Source organism: Budorcas taxicolor, chromosome 1 (genome assembly GCF_023091745.1).
Source record: "Budorcas taxicolor isolate Tak-1 chromosome 1, Takin1.1, whole genome shotgun sequence".
NCBI classification, from domain to species: domain Eukaryota; kingdom Metazoa; phylum Chordata; class Mammalia; order Artiodactyla; family Bovidae; genus Budorcas; species Budorcas taxicolor.
Genome location: NC_068910.1, coordinates 107,441,855 through 107,457,469, shown reverse-complemented (window position 1 = coordinate 107,457,469; position 15,615 = coordinate 107,441,855). Strand labels below are relative to the sequence as shown.

Genomic DNA, 15,615 nt, shown 5'->3' with positions numbered 1-15,615 from the left:
CCATCTCCATGGAAAAGAAATGCAAAAAAGCAAAATGGCTGTCTGGGGAAGCCTTACAAATAGCTGTGAAAAGAAGAGAAGTGAAAAGCCAAGGAGACAAGGAAAGATATAAGCATCTGAATGCAGAGTTCCAAAGAATAGCAAAAAGAGATAAGAAAGCCTTCTTCAGCAATCAATGCAAAGAAATAGAGGAAAAGAACAGAATGGGAAAGACTAGAGATCTCTTCAAGAAAATTAGAGATACCTAGGGAACATTTCATGCCAAGATGGGCTTGATAAAGGACAGAAATGGTATGGACCTAACACAAGCAGAAGATATTAAGAAGAGGTGGTAGCAATACACAGAAGAATTGTACAAAAAAGATCTTCACGACACGGATAATCACAATGGTGTGATCACTGACCTAGAGCCAGACATCGTGGAATGTGAAGTCAAGTGGGCCTTAGAGCATCACTACGAACGAAGCTAGTGGAGGTGATGGAATTCCAGTGGAGCTATTTCAAATCCTGAAAGATGATGCTGTGAAGGTGCTGCACTCAATATGCCAGCACATTTGGAAAACTCAGCAGTGGCCACAGGACTGCAAAAGGTCAGTTTTCATTCCAATCCCAAAGAAAGGCAATGCCAAAGAATGCTCAAACTACCGCACAATTGCAGTCATCTCACATGCTAGTAAAGTAATGCTCAAAATTCTCCAAGCCAGGCTTCAACAATACGTGAACTGTGAACTTCCTGATGTTCAAGCTGGTTTTAGAAAAAGCAGAGGAACCAGAGATCAAATTGCCAACATCCTCTGGATCATGGAAAAAGCAAGAGTTCCAGAAAAACATCTATTTCTCCTTTATTGACTATGCCAAAGCCTTTGACTGTGTGGATCACAATAAACTGTGGAAAATTCTGAAAGAGATGGGAATACCAGAGCACCTAACCTGCCTCTTGAGAAATCTGTATGCAGGTCAGGAAGCAACAGTTAGAACTGGACATGGAACAACAGACTGGTTCCAAATAGGAAAAGGAGTGTGTCAAGGCTGTATATTGTCACCCTGCTTATTTAACTTCTATGCAGAGTACATCATGAGAAACGCTGGACTGGAAGAAACACAAGCTGGAATCAAGATTGCTGGGAGAAATATCAATAACCTCAGATATGCAGATGACACCACCCTTATGGCAGAAAGTGAAGAGGAGCTAAAAAGCCTCTTGATGAAAGTGAAGGAGGAGAGTGAAAAAGTTGGCTTAAAGCTCAACATTCAGAAAACGAAGATCATGGCATCCGGTCCCATTTCTTCATGGGAAAGAGATGGGGAAACAGTGGAAACAGTGTCAGACTTTATTTTTTTGGGCTCCAAAATCACTGCAGATGGTGATTGCAGCCATGAAATTAAAAGACACTTACTCCTTGGAAGAAAAGTTATGACCAACCTAGACAGCATATTCAAAAGCAGAGACATTACTTTGCTGACTAAGGTTCGTCTAGTCAAGGCTATGGTTTTTCCAGTAGTCATGTATGGATGTGAGAGTTGGACTGTGAGGAAGGCTGAGCGCCGAAGAATGATGCTTTTAAACTGTGGTGTTGGAGAGGACTCTTGAGAGTCCCTTGGACTGCAAGGAGATCCAACCAGTCCATTCTGAAGATCAGCCCTGGGATTTCTTTGGAAGGAATGATGCTAAAGCTGAAACTCCAGTACTTTGGCCACCTCATGAGAAGAGTTGACTCATTGGAAAAGACTGTGATGCTAGGAGGGATTGGGGGCAGGAGAAGAAGGGGATGACAGGATGAGATGGCAGGATGGCATCACTGACTCGATGGACGCGAGTCTGAGTGAACTCTGCGGGTTGGTGATGGACAGGGAGGCCTGGCGTGCTGCGATTCACGGGGTCGCAAAGAGTCGGACTGGACTGAGGACTGAACTGAACTGAGGAGACTGGAAGGACTTCCTTTGTGGCTCAGACGGTAAAGCATCTGCCTACAATGCAGGAGACCTTGGTTTGATCCCTGGGTTTGGAAGATCCTCTGGAGAAGGAAATGGCAACCCACTCCAGTACTCTTGCCTGGAAAATCCCATAGATGGAGGAGTGTGGTAGGCTACAGTCCATGGGGTTGCAAAGAGTCGGACACGACTGAGCAACTTCACTTGGTCACTTGGTCACTTGGATGGGACCGGATGCCATGATCTTAGTTTTCTGAATGTTGAGCTTTAAGCCAACTTTTTCACTCTCTGCTTTCACTCTCATCAAGAGGCTCTTTAGTTCTTCTTCACTTTCTGCCTTAAGGGTGGTGTCATCTGCATATCTGAGGTTATTGATAATTTTCCCGGCAATCTTGATTCCAGCTTGTGCTTTATCCAGCCCAACATACAACATCCCTCTAATTCTGAGCTGTCAAAGATTTTGTTATCTAGATACCTTTTTTCCTCATAAAGTATCTTATGACCATAAAGAACTGAACATTTATATTGTAATATGTCTATCTATATTTATAGTATTAGAAATAAAAACCATGAAATTAAAATTTATTAATCCAGTCAAAAGTAAAATAAGCCTAGTATATATTTGCTTATATAATTAAAATATATTGAAGGAAATGTTTAATGAATAACCAAATGTGTTAGATACCTCGTTAAGTATTGGTGATATGAAATGAGTTATATCATGTTTTGTATTCATGGAAAGAAAATAGGCCTTCATTTTATTATCCAATAGCTACAATTTACTATTCTTTTCTTTCAGCTATTGCTCCTGTCTGTGCATTCCTCTACTTTCAGAGTATTCTCCAGTTTCTGTTTTCCTTATCTGATATAGACTTAGTCTTCTTGCTTTAGTCTCTTTCTAGTCAGTTGCAAGATCAGGTTTTTGAAGTGTACAATTGTATTACTCTGCTCCAAGGACACTTAAGTGTCTCATGGCTCTAAAATAAATTCAGATTTCTTGGGGTGACATTTAGAATTCTCAAGTGACTTGATCTGCTTCTCCCCTTTCCCCCATATTCACCAATAGCTCTCTGCAACAATTTTGCCCACTTTCTGACTCTGTCCCCATCCTCCACTTCCAGTACCACACTCTTTTCCATAAACATTGAATCTGGTCATCATCATTCCTGTTTTCCTCCAGATATCATTTTTTCTTCATTTTTAAGGCACAGGTTACCTCTGATGCTACTAAGGAGTAAATACTTTAGGCTACAAGAATCTCCTTTTTTGGAACTCCCAAGCATGTGGGGAAAAAGTAATAATTGCCGGGAGCCAGTGTGAGGTACTCCGCCCATGGCAAAGGTCATGAGGAACGAGGCTTGGCACACGCAAAGGTGTGATCAAGCCTCAGGAAACCCCCTGTTCCCGAGCATCTAATCCCAAAACCAGAGTCTGTTTTATGCTCTCCTCCATAACCGTTTTTCTTGGAGAAGGAGTAAACGTGCAGCTCCAAGGCAATAAAAATTCTTGGGCGTGACAAGAGTGTTTCAGCTTACGGACTCCTCTGAAGGATATCCAGCCCACCTGTATAGGTTCGTCTGGCCACATGTGATTGTTTACAGCCTCCCAATCTGAGAGGCATGAGATGTTTTAGACTTACTAAAGGCAAATTATTTTGGGGAGTTAGAAATTATTAGTATAATGGGTTGGTTAGGAATTATATTGGTGAAGGGTTTTTCATTTATTGTGTCAATAATTGCTGCTAATTCCCTGCTCTGGGTGGGACAAGGATGTCTCAGGTCAAACCTCTCTGCTGACAGACTAGCTTGTGTGACAGGATTATCCATACTCCTGCCACTACACACATGATTGTTTACTACCTCTTAACCATAAACAGCACAGAGTTTTGGAGTATTTTGAGAGTCTTAATTAGCATAGGGCTTTTTCTTCTTGTTGAGTCAATGATTGCCGCCAGGCCTCCATATCCTTAGGCACCTGGGAATATATTAATCAATGTATTTGGAATATAGAAAAGGAAATATAGTAGTTTTTGATGTTAGCAATACTAGACTTTTTGAGTTAATGGATTTTCTCTTTTGTAATAGATCACTGTACTTTGTTATAAATCACTGTGTCCTTGCTATGTGAAGATGTAGCTTTATCACTATCTTAAGATTAAATAGATCTTAAGGGGAGCATTGGTGAAAGGATTTTCATTTGTTGGGCTGATGTTTGCTGCTAAATCTCCATGTTCCTTACCCTTATAATGAATATAACTAACATATAGGAGAAATAAGTATTAACCTTTAAGACTAATCATGTTAACCTTGGGTTAAATAAATTCCTTTCTTGATTGTAACTCACTACACCCTCACCCTATAGGAATGTAACTTTATTTGGAGGGTGGTGCCTGGTTTAAGAAAAAACACCCTTGGAAAAAATAAGTTTTTTGGTTATCAGAAAGAAAGGATCATAAAATCCCTAAGACCTTTTTATGTGAAGCACCTGATTTTGACAAAGGTCAGGACTGCTGACCACCCCCCCCCACCCCGCCCCGTGACTCTGTATTCATCGCTATGTGTAACAAAAGGTATATAAGCAAACCTAAAAATAAAGAAAATGGATCAGTTTCCTGAAAGACTGATTCCCCCATGTCGCTTCTTTCTTGCTCCCATTTTTCTGGCTGAATTCCCATCTGGAGCATGGATGCTATTCCACATAATCCAAGTTATTCAGCCTCTTTTTCTCCACTAATCTTCCTACTACACTATCCATTTCTAATCTCTCTATATCTGTGATTAAATATGTATTTTTCCAAAGACGCCGACTCCGTCCCCACCTTCGAATCACCCTGGATCCACTGGGGCTGGACCCCGGCAAATAATTGATTCAAATTCTAGCTAAATCCGATGAACTTGGGCAAGCTCCTCAATACCGCAAAGTATGAGGTTTTTACTGATGAAAAGCATGAAAATATCACATCAGTTACTTGGCAGGTAATATATATGAAAGGTCTAGCTTAGCACCAACCAGAGAACAAGTTCTAAGTATAAATTACTTTTTTCTTCTATGTTTGCACATGTAAAGATAAAAATATTGTTTAGATATTTAAATTTTTAGATATTTAGATATTTTATGCCTCATTTTTGCTTTATCAGGACCTGCAACTTTTTGTTAATGCTATGTATATACCAATACTTTACCTTGGAATCAGCCCAAGTTGGTGGTATTCCTAATAACAAACAAGACAGGTAATAATATCAGAGAGAAAAAGCTTTATTTAAGAATATATTCAGGTGTTGAATTGTCATATATGATGGTCATCGAATCAAACTATATGAAATTATCAAATCCATAGTGATGTCAGTATAATTAGTATCATCTTCAGGTAGAGAATTATTCAACACAAATTTATAGATACTGTTTTTCAGAGAACTTGACAGAAAATTGACTATAGTATACTAAAGAATATTCTTCACTGGTGAATATATATTCTGTGTGATTTCATATTCAAACAAAATCTGTTGAACAAATTGAGAATCAAATGAAATATATAGTTTACTTCTGTCACATGGTGATGCTTAAGAGGAGACTAATATTTGATAACTTGGGATATAAGGGAGCTTGTAATATTATGCCTTGGGATTCCTGAAATTTGCCAAAGATATTGAATGGAAGTGACTTTTATATGAATGGAGGTGACTGGCTTCAAACTGTTGGCTCAGACAGTAAAGAATCCACCCGCAATGTGGGAGATCCAGGTTTGATCCCTGGGTTGGAAAGATCCCTGGAGAAGGGAATGGCTATCCACTCCAGTATTCTTGCCTAGAAAATTCCATGGGCAGAGGAACCTGGCAGGCTTCAGTCCATGGGGTTACAAAGAGTTGGACATGACTGAGAGACTAATACTTTCACTTTCGATGCTTAGCATTTGCTGAATTTGTTGAAGATTTTAAGTTATTATACTTTGAAATACAGTTACTAGTGTAATTGATTATACCGTGACACAATTGTGACCTCAACTGTATTTAGTTATTCCTAATGAAACTAGTAGTTTAGGTTTAGAAATATATTTACCATACTCTCTTCTTTTGAACATTTTTATTTGACTAATACATCATCATGTTTTAGTAATTCAGTGTTATATATGTCATGGCCTTTTTCCATTTTCTTGCTGTTCCTTGATTTTGGAAGTTTAGTGACATTATAATCAGTTGTCCATAAGGATGATATATGTTTCATAATGTTATAAATTCTTCATAATTTTTTTCATAGCATTTATGACTTCCTTATTTCTTAGGCTATAAATAAATGGGTTTAACAAGGGAATCACCAGAGTATAAAAAATAGCAACAGGTATATCTTTATCTTCGTCATTAACTGAATTTGGTCGAACATACATGAAAAGAAGGGAACCATAGAATATTGAGACAGAGACAAAGTGGGATCCACAGGTAGATAAGGCTTTGCCTTTTCCCTCTTTGGACTTCATCTTGAAAATTGTGAAAAGAATAAAAAGGTAAGAGATTATTACTGTGGCGATAGTGAAGACTAAAACTGACCCTGCAAAGATAAATATCATCAATTCATTGATATAAGGATCCACACAAGAGTGTCTGTATAATGGAAGGACATCACACAAAAAGTGATTGATTTGGTGAGACTTACAGAAAGTTAACCTAAACAGAAACCCTACATGAATTGTGGGATGAATGTTTCCAGCTATGTAGGCCCCTGTGGTCATCTGAATGCAGAGTTTCTTTGACATCATAGTGTGGTACTGCAGTGGTTTGCAGATGGCCACATAGCGATCATAGGCCATTGCTGCTAGGAGAAAGCAATCTGTAGTTTCAGCAAGGCAGAGACAATAAAATTGTGCCATGCATTCATAGAGGGAAATCATTCTGTCTTTAGAAAAAAGGTTCTCTAGTATCTTCGGGGTAATGGCACTGGAACAAAAGGAATCCATCAGTGCAAGGTTACCCAAGAAGATGTACATTGGTGTGTGAAGACGATGCTCTGTAACTATCAATGCCACCAGGCCAAGATTTCCCACCATGGTGATCAGATAGATGGTAAAGAACACCTGAAACAGAAGGGTCTTCAGCTCTGGATGATTTGTAAATCCTATCAGGATAAACTGTGTTGTCAAGGAGTGGTTATCCTCAGTCATATCCACCTTTTCTGTTGACATAGGAATTGTGGAGATAAGATTTGAAATTATAATGCCAATAATTTTCCCTTCAAAATTCTTTTTTTTTTTTTTTAATATTGAATAGAGCTCTTTCTTATTTCCTCTGGGAAACAGGGACACATACCTGTATGAGACATTCATTTCTCTGTAATGTCAGCTTTTATGGTCTTGACTCTGAAACTCAGATTTCCCAAGAATATTTTGGTAATTCTAGGGAGGATGCTTACAATGGAAAAGGCTTGTCTTTAAGAATTTATGAAGAATACTATATGTATCAGTGTGTCTGTATGTGTGCTCAGTTGTGTCTGGCTCTTTGTGACCCCATTGACTGTAGACTGTAGCCCACCAGGCTCTTCTGTCCATGGAATCTTCCAGGCAAGAATACTGGAGTGGATTGCCATTTCCTTCTCCAATACATATCCAGGACACTCATATTTGATTCAACATTCCCAAATAACATATGTCAGTTTTTATATTAGAGGTCCTTAAAGTAAATATCAATTCACTTTATATATATGTGTGTGTGTGTGTGTATATGTGTAGGTATGTATGTGTGTGTGTGTATATATTAAATTGAGCAATATTTTTCATATACTCTCTCAGTAGAGGGTATGTTTAAATTGTGTACACAGATATATTAAATTTATATTTTAGGAATTGCATGAAAATCACTAAGGGTTAAGGAGAGGCCTGTTCTTATTAAAGAAAACTACCTTGGAAAGCTAAGAAAAGAAATACCCATAGATTATCACCTCTTTTATCTGTTTTCCCAGTGTCATGCTAAATCCATTATTCTCTTTGAAGGTACCCAAATATCTATATCCTTTCCTCTTTTATATTAAGCATAATTTTATATATGATACTTAATGAAGTTTACTCAGTGCCCTAGACTGTATACCAGTCTCCATTTGTTGCACGATCAAAAGTGTCTTATATACCCAATGCAAACTAGAATTGCTTATGTAAAATCCAATATTGCTTTTGTTTCATGTGTGCATGCACGATTTCTTATGTTTAAGTTTATGTTTAATTGCAGGATAAGTGCTTTACAATATTGTGTTGGTTTCTGCCATACATCAACATGCATCAGTCATAGGTGCACATCTGTCCCCTCCCTCTTGAAACTTCCTCCCATCTCCCACCCTATCCCACCCTTCTAGGTTGTTACAGAGTACTGGATTGAGCTCCCTGCGTCATAGCTAGATACTTTGAGGTTTCCTGTGACTTATACTTCTATAACAGCTGTGGAGAGCTATGGGAAAAAAGCATGATTGATTCCAGTCCTATGTCCAGTTCCGTGACCTGGGATGGGAGAACTTGTTTTCAGTATCCTACCAAACATCCTTAATGGACTATTTGGTGTCTGAAAATTGAAATTTAATTATGAAGAATAGTTTACAAAGGATAGTATTGAAATTCATTGTTTTAAAGAATCTGTGTCTCTTTTTTTTACCTGAATTAGTGTATCTACTATTTTACTCCTTCCTGGGAAAATTATGTAAGATTTTCTGAAGTATGTCACAGTATGTAAGAGCTAATAAATAAAAGCAAGCCATGCTTTTATACTTTAGTTTTCTAACACTTAGGAAGAGAGAAAATCTTTTAAATCTTAATGTGATTTATGAAAAAAATCTTGTTTTTCTTTTAAAGGCTATGTTCTATTATTATTTAGTGATCTACAAGAATATTTTGACTGAGTTTCAGTTATATAAATTCTTCAGTCAAAGTGGTTTATTTGAATTCCAAATTCCAGGCACTGACTGGAAGTTTTCTTTATTTTTTTGTTTTAAAATATTTAACAGCTAAGATAGAAAAAACTTTCTGTATGTAGTCCTGAATGATATAACAGAATTATATTCTGTTCTTACCTGTATTTTTTGAAGTTCTACCTTATAAACAGAGAGGTCAGCACAAATTACAATAAATTTTCTCATCCTCGTTTCCATAGTCTTCAGTTTTGAGACTAGCTAGAATGATAACTAACTAGTTGAAATCTAGCAACAACAAAAAATGCTCAATGACTCAGAAAAATAAATATTATTGATATTAATATTAAAAGTAAAAGTGAACTAGACTATTCCTCTTACCTTGATTTCACTGAGAAGTGGTTTGTAACACCTCATTGATTGCTTTATGGTTTAGGTGTACTAGAATTTCAGAATATAAACCTCTAATGCATTTGGGATTAAAAGAATAAACAACTGGAAGGCTACTAATAGGCCAGTGTCAATAATTATTTTCCATACAAATTTAAATTTTCTATCAGATGCTAAAGGGATTTCCTTGCAATGACCTCACTGTATTTCCTTGGGGAGATTAGGTCATTATGACATACACTATCTAACTTTAAAGATGACCTGTGGTTGGGGAAGATCCCCTGGAGGAGGAAATGGCAACCCACTCCAGTATTCTTGAAATGGCAACCCACTCCCAGTATTCTTGTCTAGAAATTTCCATGGACAGAGGCGCCTGGTGGGCTGGCAATCCATGGGGTCACAAAGAATCAGACACAATTTAGCCACTGAGCATGAATGAAAAATTTAAAGTGAAAGACCTTCATTAAAGTCAGTAAGGTAGTTTGAGATCATCTTGCTGAATCTTATTTAACTGACCTAATTTTTATGATTCTTTTCATTCTTTGCATAAAATGTAAAATGGTCAGAAGAGTCAGGTTGGTTTCACCTCCTACTGGAGGAATTAATATGTTTATGGGATTAATATGGTTTATGAAAGATGATTGGATTTGGAGGTGTAGAAGATTCAGCCAGGATATCAACTTCTTCCCTCTGTGAGTTGACTTTGGCTCCATGTCCTCCAAAACCCATTTTGGAAACTTTGATGTTATTAATATATATTTCTACATATGAATTACTGAGACTATTCTCTTTTCTTTTAAATTTACAGCAGCTGCATTTGTCTTTATTATGCTGATTCCCCCTTAATTCTAATAATCACTCTTCAGCATGCTGTATATTTGTTAGTACATCTGTAATCAGTCACTCTCCCCCCAGCCTCTATGAGCTTAAGAGGGAAGAGATGTCTCTCTTATGTTCATTTCTTTATTTTTAACACTTGAATAATATGTGACACTGTCACGTGCTGAACAAATATTTGCCTGATGATGAAGAAAAGATAATACTCCCTTGCTCATGTATTTGAAATGGTCTTTGGTTCGTTTTTAAACAAATAATTTCCCCTTATTTTGCCAGCCCTGTTGCTGCACAGTTTCTCTGTATCTTGCTTCTCACTTTGCTTTCTTCCTCTCACCTCAGGGCACTTGGCCATGTACATTCCTTCACTCTTCCTCTGTGCACCTGCTTCATTAATTTGCTTATGTTTCCTCATCTAAAATATCTTTTCTCACTGTCTATCACCCTAGTCCTACTCACTTGATCTCAAATGAGATCTCTTTCCTGAGGATTTTTCTAGTCCTCCCTCTAAATTAAAAGGTTTTCTTTTTCCTGGTCTTTGTGATAATTACCTGCCTTTATAATGCATTTGTGACTTTATCAAACATGAATTGTATGTGTTATGTGTCTTGATTGTAAAGACACTGGCTAAATATTCACAAGTCATTGGTCATGTCTTACATTTTTTGGGCTCCTGACAATGAAATGAGTTAGATCCTCAGTACAAGCTGCACTGATTTTTCAAATTTCAGTTCTGTTTAACCTTAAATCAAGTGTTTACAATATACAGGGTGTTGGAAACAACTGTGCATAGAATAAACACAGGATAAGGAGATCTTAGATTTTAGTAATGGCTCCTGAAAAGAAGTTCATAATCTAGTGGGGAGAGAAGAGTTGCGTTGGTAATGAGGAAACAACTCAAGCTGTGGTATAAAAACGTATAAACACATAATATGAACATAAGGAGAATAAAATGAATAGAGACCTGAAAGAAAAAAAAAAGATTTTTTTCATTGAAAGTATCATTTCACATGAACCTTGGTGGATAAGTAGGATTGTAATACATGAAGCACATGTAGAAAAGAAACAGCAGATTGGAAGCATATGTTAAGTTTTGGAAGGTTGATATAGCAAGACCTAATTAGAAAGTGGATGGTTGGGCTGAAGTAAGTTGCTTCAGTCGTGTCCGGATCTGTGCAACCCCATAGATGGCCTCCTACCAGGCTCCTCTGTCCCTGGGATTCTCCCGGCAAGAACACTGGAGTGGGTTGCCATTTTCTTCTCCAATGCATGAAAGTGAAAAGTGAAAGTGAAATCGCTCAGTCATGTCTGACTCTTAGCGACCCCATGGACTGCAGCCTACCAGGCTCCTCCGTCCATGGGATTTTCCAGGCAAGAGTACTGGAGTGGGATGCCATTGCCTTCTCCATACATGATATAGGAGATATTCAAAGTATCTTACTTATACATACTTATAGGGCATGGGAAAATTGAAAATTGTTGTGTTTGGGTTCTTCCCTGATAATTCCCTGAACCCTTTCTCTCAAAAGCTATATATGACAAACCCACAGCAAACATTATCCTCAACGGTGAAAAATTGAAAGCATTTCCCCTAAAGTCAGGAACAAGACAAGGGTGCCCACTTTCACTGCTACTATTCAACATAGTTCTGGAAGCTTTGGCCACAGCAATCAGAGCAGAAAAAGAAACAAAAGGAATCCAAATTGGAAAAGAAGAAATAAAACTCTCACTGTTTGCAGATGACATGATCCTCTACATAGAAAACCCTAAGGACTCCACCAGAAAATTATTAGAGCTAATCAATGAATATAGTAAAGTTGCAGGATATAAAATCAACACACAGAAATCCCTTGCATTCCTATACACTAATAATGAGAAGATAGAAAGAGATATTAAGGAAACAATTCCATTCACCATTGCAACAAAAAGAATAAAATACTTAGGAATATACCTACCTAAAGAAACTAAAGACCTATACATAGAAACTTATGAAACACTGATGAAAGAAATCAAAGAGGACACTAATAGATGGAGAAATATACCATGTTCATGGATTGGAAGAATTAATATAGTGAATATGAGTATACTACCCAAAGCAATCTATAGATTCAATGCAATCCCTATCAAGCTACCAATGGTATTTTTCACAGAGCTAGAACAAATAATTTCACAATTTGTATGGAATACAAAAAACCTTGAATAGCCAAAGCAATCTTGGGAAAGAAGAATGGGACTGGAAGAATCAACCTGCCTGACTTCAGGCTCTACTACAAAGCCACAGTCATCAAGACAGTATGGTACTGGCACAAAGACAGAAATATAGATCAGTGGAACAAAATAGAAATCCCAGAGATAAATCCACACACCTATGGACACCTTATCTTCGACAAAGGAGGCAAGAATATACAATGGATTAAAGACAATCTCTTTAACAAGTGGTGCTGGGAAAACTGGTCAACCACTTGTAAAAGAATGAAACTAGATCACTTTCTAACACCATACACAAAAATAAACTCAAAATGGCTTAAAGATCTAAACGTAAGAACAGAAACTATAAAACTCCTACAGGAGAACATAGGCAAAACACTCTCCGACATAAATCACAGTAGGATCCTCTATGATCCACCTCCCAGAATACTGGAAATAAAAGCAAAAATAAACAAATGGGATCTAATTAAAATTAAAAGCTTCTGCACAACAAAGGAAACTATAAGCAAGGTGAAAAGACAGCCTTCGGAATGGGAGAAAATAATAGCAAATGAAGCAACTGACAAACAGCTAATCTCAAAAATATACAAGCAACGTATGCAGCTCAATTCCAGAAAAATAAACGACCCAATCAAAAACTGGGCCAAAGAACTAAATAGACATTTCTCCAAAGAAGACATACAGATGGCTAACAAACACATGAAAAGATGCTCAACATCACTTATTTTCAGAGAAATGCAAATCAAGACCACAATGAGGTACCATTTCACACCAGTCAGAATGGCTGTGATCCAAAAGTCTACAAGCAATAAATGCTGGAGAGGGTATGGAGAAAAGGGAACCCTCTTACACTGTTGGTGGGAATGCAAACTAGTACAGCCACTATGGAGAACAGTGTGGAGATTCCTTAAAAAATTACAAATAGAACTGCCTTATGACCCAGCAATCCCACTGCTGGGCATACACACTGAAGAAACCAGAATTGAAAGAGACACGTGTACCTCACTGTTCATCGCAGCACTGTTTTTAATAGCCAAGACATGGAAGCAACCTAGATGTCCATCAGCAGATGAATGGATAAGAAAGCTGTGGTACATATACACAATGGAGTATTACTCAGCCATTGAAAAGAATACATTTGAATCAGTTCTAATGAGGTGGATGAAACTGGAGCCGATTATACAGAGTGAAGTAAGCCAGAAAGAAAAACACCAATACAGTATACTAACACATTTGTATGGAATTTAGAAAGATGGTAATGATAACCCTGTATGCGAGACAGCAGAAGAGACACAGATGTATAGAACAGACCTTTGGACTGTGAGGGAGAGGGAGAGGGTGGGATGATTGGGGAGAATGGCATTGAAACATGTATACTATCATGTAAGAAACGAAGTGCCAGTCTATGTTCGAAACAGGATACAGGATGCTTGGGGCTGGTGCAGGTGGATGATCCAGAGAGATGATATGGGGTGAGAGGTGGGAGGCGGGGTTCAAGATTGGGAACTTATGTACACCCGTGGTGGATTCATGTCAATGTATGGCAAAACCAATACTGTATTGTAAAGTAAAATAAAGTGAAAGTAAAAATAAAAGATTTAAATAAACAGTGTGAACAGAAAGGTCAACATGAGAAAAAAAAAAAAAAGGCAACTCCAAAGAGCATCTAATTATCTGCCTAACCAAGCTGTGGTGTTTGGTACTATTGAAAATATTCAACTTTGGTTCTGTGGTAAAACTCACTGCTTTTGTCTTGCTGAGTGTTCCATCTCAATTTTAATTCTGGGTTGTGTTTCTCTCTTTGCTTTTACAGTGTTTGTGTTCCTCTTGGTTCTGTACTTGACCAACTTCTCTTTCATTCTCTGAGTTTCCTCCAGATTATCACATGTACTTGTATATTTCAGGTATATTCCATCTTCTGATGATTTCACTATAGGAGAGTAACAAGACTAATTATTGGTTTTAATTTACAACCCCTTTTATTTTTATTATCTTTTATGTATTGCTGTTTTACTTTTTAGTTTTATTTTATATTGGAGTATAGTTGGTTTTTAATGTTGTGTTAGTTTCAGGTTACAGCAAAGTGATTCAGTTATATATATTTTCATCTTATCTTTTTCAAATTCTTTTCCTGTTTAGGTTGTTGTTGTTGTTCAGTCACTAAGTTGTGTCTGACTCTTTGTGACCCCATGGACTGCAGCACGCCAGGCCTCCCTATACCTCACCATCTCCCAGAGTTTGCTCAAGTTCATGTCCATTGAATCACTAATGCCATCCAACCATCTCATCCTTTGTCACCCTCTTCTCCTTTGCCTTTAATGTTTCCCAGCATCAGGGTCTTTTCCAATGAATTGGCTGTTTACATCAGGTGGCTAAAGTTCTGGAGCTTCAGCTTCAGCATCAGTCCTTAAGATGAGTGTTCAGGGTTCATTTCCCTTGGGATTGACTGGTTTGACTCCTTGCTGTCAAAGGGACTCTCAAAAGTCTTCTCCAGCACCTCAATTCAAAAGCATGGATTCTTTGGCATTCAGTCTTCTTTATGGTCCAACTCTTACATCCATATATGACTACTGGAAAGATCATAGCTTTGACTATATGGACCTATGTCAGCAAAGTTATGTCTTTGCTTTTTAATATGCTGTTTAGGTTTGTCATAGCCTTCCTTTCAAGAAACAAGCATATTCTAATTTCACAGCTGCAGTTACCATCTGCAATGATTTTGGAGCCCAAGAAGTGAAAATCTGTTACTGTGTCCATTTTTTCCCCTTCTCTTTGCCATTAAGTGATGGCACCAGATCCATGATCTTAGTTTTTTTTTATGTTGAGTTTTAAGTGAGTTTTTTCACTCTCCTCCTTCATCTTCATCAAGAGGATCTTTAATTCTTCGCTTTCTGCCATTAAGAGTGGTATCATTTGCATACTAAGATTATTGATATTTCTCCTGGCAATCTTGATTTCAGCTTGTGATTTATCCTACCCAGCATTTTGCCTGATGCACTCTGGATATAAGTTAAATAAACAGGTGAGAATATACAGCCCTTTTGTACTCCTTTCCCTATTTTGAGCCAGTCATTTATTCCATGTAAGGTTCTAACTGGGCTTCCCTTGTGGCTCAGCTGGTAAAGAATCTGCCTACAATGCGGGAGACCTGGGTTCAATTCCTGAGTTGGGAAGATCCCTTGGAGAAGGGAAAGGCTACCCACTCCAGTATTTTGGCCTGGAGAATGCCATGGACTGTATAGTCTAGGGGGTCACAAAGAGTTGGACACGACTGAGTGACTTTCGCTTCACTTCACTTCACTTCAAGATCTAACTGTTGCTTTTTGACCCTTATACAGGTTTCTCAGGAGACAAGTAAGATGGTCTCTGGTA

General features: G+C 37.8%; 1 protein-coding gene across 1 annotated transcript; it reads right to left on the bottom strand.

The window, feature by feature from the left end:
* Positions 1-6,157: 6,157 nt before the first annotated feature.
* Positions 6,158-7,084, bottom strand: LOC128050525 (olfactory receptor 5K3-like). Its single transcript, XM_052642783.1, has one exon. The coding sequence runs from the start codon at positions 7,082-7,084 to the stop codon at positions 6,158-6,160; it is 927 nt and encodes a 308-aa protein (XP_052498743.1).
* Between the last annotated feature and the right edge of the window lie 8,531 nt (positions 7,085-15,615).

Bases quoted from the DNA above. Each gene is read 5' to 3' on its own strand.
- LOC128050525 (XM_052642783.1), bottom strand. From the start codon at position 7,084: ATGACTGAGGATAACCACTCCTTGACAACACAGTTTATCCTGATAGGA.